Source organism: Dermochelys coriacea, chromosome 2 (assembly GCF_009764565.3).
Source record: "Dermochelys coriacea isolate rDerCor1 chromosome 2, rDerCor1.pri.v4, whole genome shotgun sequence".
Classification (NCBI taxonomy): Eukaryota; Metazoa; Chordata; order Testudines; family Dermochelyidae; genus Dermochelys; species Dermochelys coriacea.
In genome coordinates this window covers 242,237,819-242,248,223 of record NC_050069.1, presented here as the reverse complement: position 1 = coordinate 242,248,223, position 10,405 = coordinate 242,237,819, and the positions used below count along the sequence as shown (strand labels likewise).

Sequence of the window (10,405 nt, the reverse complement as noted above, 5' to 3'; positions counted from 1 at the left end):
GCAAGGACACCGTGTGCTCAGAGGAGAGGGCAGAACTGGGTGGGAAGAGGTGGGGCGGAGGTGAGGCCTTGGGGGAAGAGGTGGAGTGTGGGGCAGAGCTGAGGGCCGAGCACTCCCCAGCACTTTGGAAAGTTGGGAGACGGAATGTGTGATTCAAATACCCTTCGCCTCACCAGGGAGAGATTTTAAACGCTATTGTAAAATGTCTACGGTGTAATGTTACAGCGCCAGTCTGCTCAGCCAGGGCAGCAGGGTATTTAATTGCAGCGTAGCCATGCCCCAGAGAGCTCAGAGGGGCTGAAGTGGAGGCTCCCGGGTAGGAAAGAGCTGCAAATTCGGAGCATCTTCACCTGACCCCTCCTCCTCAAGCAGCCACCGGCGGCTCGTGGAGAGCAGGGCCACTGAGTTGAGGTGGCTGCTGGCTTGGCAGAGCGGGAGGGTGCCTGGGGTATTGGAGGGGGTTAGGGATGCGGGAGGGGGTATGGAGGCTGGGGTGGGGCCAGAAATGAGCGGTTCAGGGTGTGCGAGGGGGCGCCTGCCTGAGCCCTGCTGTGGCCAAGCGGACTTTGAGCGGCCTCGGCAGCTGTGCTGACCAGAGCTGCCAAGGTCCCTTTTCGACCCGCCGTTCCGGTCAAAAAGCGGAGCCCTGGCACCCCTGGTCCGCAGCCAGGAAGGCTAGACGCTTCCTTTTTCTTTTAGCGGAAAGCTGAGAGTCTCGCGCAATCACTTGAAACCAGGTGCTGGGGCCTGTAAACCAACCAACCCCCCCCCGACCGCCAGGTTTGTAATTAAAAGCAACACGCACACGGCGGCAGCTTCGAGGGGGAGCGAGAGTCTCTCGCACTCGGGCAGCGCCGGTGTAACTTGCCCCGGCGACACAGTGCTATGGAGCGGGCGGCGGCGTCCCCTCCACTGGCGACTGGGGGTCCCCTAGGGGTAGGTGAGTCAGTCGGGACGGGGCCCTATGCCCAGTTTCCGGGCCCACGAGGAGCCCCCGCCAAGCTGCTCCCCCGCCCAGAGGCCGGGCCTAGGGGCCGCGGGAAGGAATGCGCTTCCGGAGGCGAAGGAGGAGCGGCCGCTGGGCCCGGACCCAATTCCCACCCCCCTGCGGCCCGCACACGGGGCTCCCAGCGAGCGAGCGAGCGAGCGGCGCCGGGCACAGCGACACCCAGGGAACGGCGCCAGGGGCTCCCGCCGCGCCGCGCCCAGAGTCGCTCCGGGGCCCCCGGGCGGACGGACCTGAGCCAGCCGGGCTCCGAGCGCGCCTCTGCCGCCTTCTCTCGCGGAGCCATGGCCACGGTACGGGGCTGGGGGGCCGCGCTCGCTGCCGCTGCGGGTTTCCGCCCGTTCGATCCGCGGCCCGGCCCGGGCCCGGCGGGCGGGGAGCCCGCGCTCCGGGCCCCGCAGGGAGAGGCGGGGCGCGGACTGCGTGACCCGCTGCCCGGGACGGGGCGGGCCACCCCCGTGCCCCGCGCGATGGCGCAGGGCACCGGGGGCTGAAGTGTGGGGCGCTGCCCGGCGGTGCTGGGTCTGCCCGCCTCGGGGACGCGGGCAGGGCAGGGGGCCAGCCCCGGCCGCCTCAGGGCCGTGCCCGCGCCGGCTCCCCTCGCGGGCCCCGGTGAGTGTCAGCGTGGCCAGGGCTCCCGGCCCTAAAGCCAGACAGTGAAATGCCCCGGCCCTTTGTCCGCCTGCCGCCCAGCCCTTCAACGCCTTGGGGGCTCGGCCCCAGGGCCTGGCCCTGCAGAGCGGCCGCGAAACACCCCGTGGCGCTTTCCATAAGGGTAGCGGCTTCATCCCCGTGCCGCCCTAAAGGATGGGGGCGCCCCTCATCTCCTCGCTTTGTGGGGGGTGCTGTACCACCCCAAAGGTGCTGCTTTCCTGTGGCATTTGTGAAATGGGGTGGGAGTCTAGAGGCTGACCGGAGGCGCTTTGTGAATGTGCAGCGTGAATCCTTGTTCAGCCCGGCAGTACTAGCTAACTTCCAAACTCACTTGGGTGCCAGCAACCGTGTTCGTAAGGTGGATTAGAGAAACCGGTAAAGAGGCAAGAAAGACCCCTACCCCCGCCCCGAAAAGGTTTTAGACACGAAGGCGACAGACAACAGGGAGGGAGGAAGGACAGAGTTGCAGTAATAAGATCATATAGTGACTCAGTTGAGTTTGCAGATCTAGGAGGTTCCCTATTGCTTTTTAAAAAATTGTAACATGATTTCCTGGCATGTATTGAATAGATCGATGAAAGCAAGCTTGTGTAACATTTAAATCTGATTTAATACATTGTGATTTTTGCATGATGATGTGACATTCTGACTGCTTGATAGTTCCGGCTTTGTTGTTGTTGTTTCTCTCATAAGTGATTGTTTTTCAGGGTTTTATAACTGCCATATAAACTTGTTGCAGTCTGAAAGAGAACAGGGAATGAATGCTAGGTCTCAGCATGTAATCTGTTGAATACATGCTTTTTGGAAAAATACTCTACCTGCAGCAGTATGAAAGCAATATAGTCTTTAAAATATTCATTCTTTCCTCAGTATAGCCTGATCCTTGGGGTAAACAAGGGGGAGGGGGAATTTTTCCTCAGTCACTGTAGAGCTACTATATATTATGTCAAATTTTTTGACTAATTTGGTGGGAAATGTCTAACAAAAAATCCACCCAGTGGTCATTAAACATTTTTTAAAATAAAATCTGAATGGTTTGTTTCATCTACTGTATCTGCCCTTAGTATGCTGGCAAGGCCCTGCTCATGCCAGTCCTTAAGTGCATGAGTAATTCATTACGTGAGCTGGACTAGTAGTAGTGGGGGAGGTTTTGGTTGGATATTAGGAAAAACTTTTTCACTAGGAGGGTGGTGAAGCATTGGAACGGGTTACCTAGAGAGGTGATGGAATCTCCTTCCTTAGAGGTTTTTAAGGTCAGGCTTGACAAAGCCCTGGCTGGGATGATTTAGTTGGGATTGGCTCTGCTTTGAGCAGGGAATTGGAGTAGGTGACCTCCTGAGGTCCCCTCCAACTCTGATATTCTGACTGCTCATGTGCTTATAATTAAGCAACAGCTTACGTATTGGTGTGATTAGGGCTTTATTGGAATACAAATAGGTCCAGGCCATCTCTGGTGTTGATGCATTAGAAATTCAAGAGGAAATGCGATCACATGGGAGAGGAAATTATTCTGTTTAAAAAAAAACAAAAACAGAAAATTTAAGAGGGATGGAGGTTTTGGATTTTGTAATTTTCCTTAAGTACTTTTGACTAATGCCACTACAAGTAAATTCAGAAATATCTAAATTTAAATAAGCCTTTGAAACTCATGAAGACTCTGGTAGCAAAGACATAGTCTATACATCCGCCCTACTCATGACAAAACTGATGATTCACTCTCCTGTCACACACAAACATTACTTACCTCAGGCAAACGGTTAAGTAGCATTGTGCAAGGCTGCCTAAAGCCATATGTAAAGCCTGTGAAAACAGTGAGCAACTAGCAATGATAGGCAAGACCAGGTGAGTTAAGGATGACACATTGTTAACTTTAGGCTATGTCTACACTTGCAGAATTTGTGTGCTGTCAGTTTCACTGGTGGTAGTGAACCGGCGAAAGAAAAGCGCTGGTTTGTATACTCACTTCCACAGGTGTTAGAGTGTGTTTCCATTTGCAGCACTTCCATTGCAGCTGATGAGAGCAGTGCACTGAGGGCAGCTACCCCACGGTGCAGCTCTGAACATTTTGATGATAGGTCTTGTGGGTGCGGGGAGGGGGGGTCATCCCTGCACAGCCTCCTCTCCCCAGACACTGATCAGCTCCAGTAGCTCAGCATTGCTCTAAGCCGGGGATCCTTTGCTCTGTGGAGCAGGCATTGTCACCTGGCCAGATGATAAGAGAGCATTTGCCAAGAAAACAGGAAGGGGAGTTTCAAAGTTCCTGGCGCTTTACGGGGGAAGGGCTAGATGTCTGTTTACCTGGCATCAGAGCAGCAGAGCTGCTGGCCAGAGTGATCACCTAGGTACTGTGGGATATCCTGTGGAGGCTAAAAGCTCTGTAAACAGGAAGAACGTGTCTTCACTTGCACATCACTGCAAAAGCATCACCGGTAAGAGCTGTATGCAAAAAGTTATTGAGGCTTCCACGGTTTTTGTGCAAAAAAGGGACTTTTTCCCCTTTAAATGGCAAGTGTAAACATGCCCATAGTCCTTTAAAATGTTTGCAATTAAATATATTGAGAAGTGCAAGATTGACAGCTGTGAAGACTGGAATCCTGTCTTAATAAAATCTAGAGCTAGAAAACATCTTTAAGGTTTGTCAACATTTCAGTACTGGAGCTCTGGTCTAATGGATTGAGCATTTGAGTGGTAGTTAGAAGAATTGGATTCTTTTCATAGAATTATAGAATCATAGGACTGGAAGGGATCTTGAGAAGTTCACTAGTCCAGTCCCTTGCACTCACTGCAGGACTAAATATTATCTAGAGCTAGACCACCCCGACAGGTGTTTGTGTAACCTGCTCTTAAAAATCTGAGATTCCACAACGTCCCTAAGCAATTCATTTCAGTGCTTAACCATCCTGACGGGAAGTTTTTCCTAATGTCCAACCTAAACCGCCCCTTGCCGCAATTAAAGCCCATTGCTTCTTATCCTATCTCAGAGGTTAAGGAGAACAATTATTCTCCCTCCTCCTTGTAACAACCTTTTATGTACTTGAAAACTGTTATCATGTCCCCCTCAGTCTTCTCTTCTCCAGACTAAACAAACCCAGTTTTTTCAATCTTCCCCCATGGGTCCTATTTTCTAGGCCTTTAATCATGTTCTTTGCTCTTCTCTGGCCTTTCTACAATTTTATCCACATTTTTTCTGAAATATGACACCCAGAACTGTACACAATACTCCAGTTGAGTAACTTTTCCTTTTTGTAATAGTTTTGCTTTGTGATTCTGGGCAAGTCGCTCTGCCTTTCCATCATTAACCTAATGTAAAAATGTTAATTTGTATCCACCTTTGTAAAAGACTTTGAGATCCAGTTGAAAAGGGCTGCAAGTTATTTTCTGAAATATGTATGCATCTTCAGGTATCTCAGTGAATGATTGTTCCCTGAGGTTTTTGTTAAGTCTAGTTTTAAATGCCCCACTTTATTAAGCTTCAGTCACATCACTTGGGAAATAATCCCGCAGCTGAGTACACCTCAATGTCTGGAAGCTTTTCCCAATGTTCAGAATAAGTCTTCTTATTCACAGTTTCATCCCTTTTCTCTTAGTTTTACTCCTCTTTACTACACTAAATAATTCCTGTATTACTTTTAGTATGATCACTCTTCAGTTATTTGTAAACAATTATGTCTCCCTTCCTTCTATGTCCTGGCTTTGTAAAAGCTATGTAGTACGTACTTGGTTCTTAAATTTTTCCTAATAAGTCAGTCTTTCTAGCACCATGATCAGACTTGTTGCTCTTCTCAACTCTGTAGCTGTCAATATCTTTTTGGTAACATGATATCTAGAACTGACATTTTCAGTGTAGTTGCACCAGACACCCCATTAAGTGAGCTGTTAAATGTTTGCTCTGTGAGAGTTTGGTTTGTATAAGAAGTCCAAAACATTGCAAAACTGGTACAAAACAGGAACAGTTCCTCACGTGAGATAGATAGGTCTCCATCCTATTTATCATTACTCATGTGATAGGTTAGCCAGCTTTCAATTTACACACACATTCTTATCCACATGGCAGCAGGAGAAAATCATGCTTGAACCAGTCTGGCAGAAAGTGGAAAGTCTACAGGAGTGTAGTCTGGTCTTGGCACTGATAGTTTCTTGCACTAGACCCCTCAAATGAAAGGAACTGAGGGGCCATTAGAGAGATGGGTTATTTATATCCTTTTTCTATAGAATATTGCACAACTACTTAGCTATCTGTGATGGGTTCGGTCACAGAGACCCCCTTGGGACTGTCACCTGATGTGCTGAAATTACCTGTGAGCCCATTTTCCCTGCCATCTTGGGACTTCCAGAAACCTGTCTTGTTGAGCCAGACACACTAGCCTGCTGCAACACAGACCCAGGGTCTGGTCCATGTCCCCAAAGCTGTAGACTTAAGTGACCTGCTGAGCTATTTTCAGTTATTTCCAGCACCCAGACACCCAGTTCCCAATGAGATCCAAACCCCAAATAAATGTTTTACTCTGTATAGAGCTTACACAGGGTAAACTCAAATTGTCCACCCTCTATAACACTGATAGAGAGAGATACACAGCTGTTTGCTCCCCCAGGTATTAATCACTTACTCTGGGTTTATTAATCAACAAAAGTGGTTTTATTAAGTATAAAAAGTAGTTTCAAGTAATAACAGCCAGAACAAAGTAAGTCACAAAGCAAAATAAAAGAAAACAGGCAAGTCTAAGCCTAATACATTAAGAAACTGATTACAGGTAATATCTCACCCTCAAAGATGTTCCAATAAGTTTCTTTCACAGGATTCGGCTCAGACTAGGAAGGAATCTAGTCTTTCTCCGATACAGTCTTTGTTAGATCCAGCAGACATCTCAAGTGCTAAGCAGGGATTTTTCTCATGACTGGCAGCCCCCTTTGTCCTGCTCTACACCCTTGTATAGCTTTGGCAGAAAACAGGAATCTTTTGTCTGTGCTTGTCCCCACCCCCGCCTCATCAATGGAAAAGTACAAGGATTAAGATGGATTCCAGCATCATGTGACATGGTCACATGTCACTGTAAGACCCTCCTAGTCTCCATTCTTCCTGAGTTGGCCCACAGGTACACAGGAAGGCATGCAGGTCAATAAACCATTTACAACCAATTTTCCTAGTCAATGGGAGATTCCAAGCCACCATTAATGGCCCACACTTTGCATAATTACAATAGGACCTCATAGTTATACTTCATATTTCTAGCTTCAGATACAAGAATGATACATGCATACAAATAGGAGGAATATATTCAGTAGCTTATAACCTTTGTTATGATACCTTACAAGAGACCTTTTGCATAAAGTATATTCCAGTTGCATCATATTCACACTCATAAGCATATTTCCATAAAATATATGGAGCGCAACGTCACACTATCCTCTTAAAAAAAAAAAAAAAAAAAAAAAAAAAAAAAACCCCAATCCATAGCCACTTTGCTTTGCGCAAGACTCCTGTACCTGGGTTTGGAGGAGCCAGTGTTATGGAGAAAGTGAAAATGCTTAACTTCTACAAAAAGATATGAGGTACCAGGCTGAAAACAGATACATTTGGAACGTTCACAGTGACTAAGAGCTGGAGGGAATTTACTCCTTTTTACAGAAACCTCCTTACGGTTGTCAGTTACTCACAACTTTTCCCTAGTCTCCTGCCTGCTGCAAAGAGGAATAGGGTATATTTGTTTCGATATGAGCATTTTTCATTCTCTTGACTGGATGGTGCCTGTTTTCTGAGCAGCAGTGAGAAATAGTATTCTTCTGATGGGGTTCTGACTAGCAAAAGTGAAATTGACCAACATCTTAATTTTGTTCCTCTGGTGACAGGGAAAACTGACAGAAGTGCAAGCACAGAACTGAAAACCCAAGAAAATGACAACATGTAGAAATTGATGTCTTCGTCATCTCATTCCCTCTTAAAAGGAGAGCCTCCTGCTTGCCACTTATCAGCAAGTGGAATTTCAAGCACGGTCAACAACATTTTCATTCTAAGTTTTAGTTCTTAATCTGTTGAGATACCTGCCATGGTTAACTTGTAGCCCTGCTTTTTTTTTTTTTTTTTTTTTAAAGTGTACCACCTTTTATAAACTAAACCATAATCCTTATGCAGTACCAGCACTTTCCAAAATAGTAGGAGGAGACCAGGAGGCTACTTTGAGTTCATGTCTTCCTTCTGGTTTATGTTTGGTGCATGGTGCTTTGTGGTTCACTTAGTTTGATTTTCAAATAAATAGTTGTGACTTCTTCTCTAGAGAAATCTTACTAATTTCCTGCACAGAGCATTGAGGAAGTGGGGTTAGGGGCAACATCTGGGTAGCAGCTTAAGTTAACTCTTCCATGAAGACTTAAGAATTTGGTATTTAGTATTGTGAGATAAAGAGCACTCTCCCAAAGGATCAAAAGGTGGTGTATCTGCATACTTTGCCAGCAATAAACTGAGATTCCACATAAGGACAGGTTCTCTTAACTGGTGCATTAACCAGATCTTTGAAGAATCTCATGATGGTGGGATGGCTGAAGTAAGTGACCAAAGGACAGTGGTCTGATGAGTTGGAACAGAAGTATTCTTTCATTGATGAAAGGGTGAGGCTAAGAAAGAGACCACTGGGATGATCATTAGTCTGTACCAGATTCAGTTAGGGTAAAGCAATAGGTAGAGACATTATCTGACGCCCAAAGAATAGGGTCTGTACCAGATTCAGTTAGGGTAAAGCAATAGATAGAGACATTATCTGACGCCCAAAGAATGCATCCGATGAAGTGAGCTGTAGCTCACGAAAGCTTATGCTCAAATAAATTTGTTAGTCTCTAAGGTGCCACAAGAACCCTTTTCTTTTTGCGAATACAGACTAACACGGCTGCTACTCTGAAACCAAAGAACAGAGAAGACTTTTTTCATGTTTTGCTGTTTTTTCAATCTGCAGCAAGTTATTCATAATTTTTAGCCTATCTTTTGGCTAGGTCAGTCATCTTTTCTGAAGTCCTTACTATATGAACACAATCCCATTAAAATTTTGAACAAAAGAGGGATCGAACAATATTTGAAAAGTTTGGTTTTATACAAGTTTGATCTGGTGTTAACTGAGGTACTTTATTCCTGCAGTTGGTTCAAGGTTGTCCTGGTCCTGAGATAAATGTTGTATGATGCATGTTAAATCAACTCCATTAGTCATGGTAGACAAGTAGGGCCTAAGCTGCATGCTTGAGAGGGAAATTTAGTCTTGGTTCATTAAAGGTATACTAAATATCTATCCATGTCTTGATTATTGTATAAGGAGGCAACTTGTGTGCATATGCAAAATGTCAGCAAATGCAGAATATCTTAAGCACAGTGTTTTTAAATACTTTCCCTTTGATTTTACCAAACAGTCCTGGAGCTAGTGTCTAATCATTTTAAAAATAACCTCCACATGAGCCATAATACACTGCAGTAACTCCTTGCTTAATGTTGTAGCTATGTTCCTGAAAAATGCTACTTTAAGCAAAATGATGTTAAGCAAATCCAATTTCCCCATAAGAATGAATGTAAATAAGGGGGGAGGTTAGGTTCGAGGGAATTTTTCTTTTGCTAGACAAAAGACATATACTGTGTGTGTGTGTGTGTGTGTGTGTGTGTGTGTGTGTATATATATATATATATATATATATATATATATATATATATATATATGTTTTAACAGACGATTTAATACTGTACACAGCAATGATGATTGTGAAGCTTGGTTGAGGTGGTGGAGTCAGAAGGTGGAAGAGGGTGGGATATTTCCCAGGGAATGCCTTACTGCTAAATGATGAACTAGCACTCAGCTGAGCCCTCAAGGGTTAACACGTTGTTAATGTAGCCTCACACTCTACAAGACAGCACAAATGGAGGGAGGGGAGACAGCATGGCAGAGAGAGACAGAGACACACCGTGTGTGTGTGAGAGAGACGTGCATTGCCCCTTTAAGTACGCTGACCGCACTGTAAGTACACTGCCTTTTTAAGTAGATCAGCAAGCTACCTCCCTCCTGAGCCCTGTCATGTGTCGTTCCCCTCCCATTGTCCCATCCCCCACCCAGCTCTGTGGAGATGGGGCAAAGGAGCAGGGGGCAGGAGCAGCAGTGAGGGGGACACCCTGACATTAGCACCTCTCTTCCACCGCACAGCAAGCAGGAGGCTCCCAGGGGCAGCTTCAAGGTAGAGGGCAGGAGCAGCACAAGGCAGTGGGGGGAGGGACAGCTGAACTGCCCGGCAATTGGTAACCTGTTGGGCGGCTGCCACACAGGGAACGTAGGGGAGCAGGGAGCTGATAGGGGGTCTGCTGGTCCACCCTGGTTCCAAGCCCCCACTAGCTAACTGCAACAGACTGCTCTTTCTGAAAGCAGTGGACAAAGCAGGCTGCTGCCAAACAACGTTATAAGGGAGCATTGTACAACTTTAAACGAACATGTTCCCTAATCGATCAGCAATGTAACAACATTAACCAGGACGACTTTAAGTGAGGAGTTACTGTAATTGAATATCACAAAGGCAGGTCTACCACTGTGTGGAAAACAAGCAGGGATGTTAGTGTTACTTTTTCTTGGGTGGGGATATTACTGATCAGTGTTTAAAAACACACACGCACACACATGGAAATGACAAGTTTTATTTTTCTGAAGAACACACTGTGCAGGTTATTTGATGCAAATTGTTTAAATTGTATCTTAAAGCAATATGCTTCATAAACATAGCAATGCCAAT

The 10,405-nt window shown here is 46.2% G+C and overlaps 1 protein-coding gene across 2 annotated transcripts in view; it reads left to right on the top strand.

Annotated features, from left to right (window-relative positions):
- The first annotated feature begins 787 nt into the window (after positions 1-787).
- The window catches only part of ITGB1 (integrin subunit beta 1), a 76,886-nt gene continuing 67,268 nt past the window's right edge, over positions 788-10,405 (top strand). Inside the window, exon 1 of one of the 2 annotated variants that reach the window (XM_038389261.2) lies at positions 788-1,299. In XM_038389261.2, coding sequence (XP_038245189.2) covers positions 886-1,299 — 414 coding nt within the window. In that variant the 5' untranslated portion in view covers positions 788-885. The remainder of the gene's footprint in view (positions 1,300-10,405) is intronic. The other variant, XM_038389260.2, reaches the window with a different exon arrangement.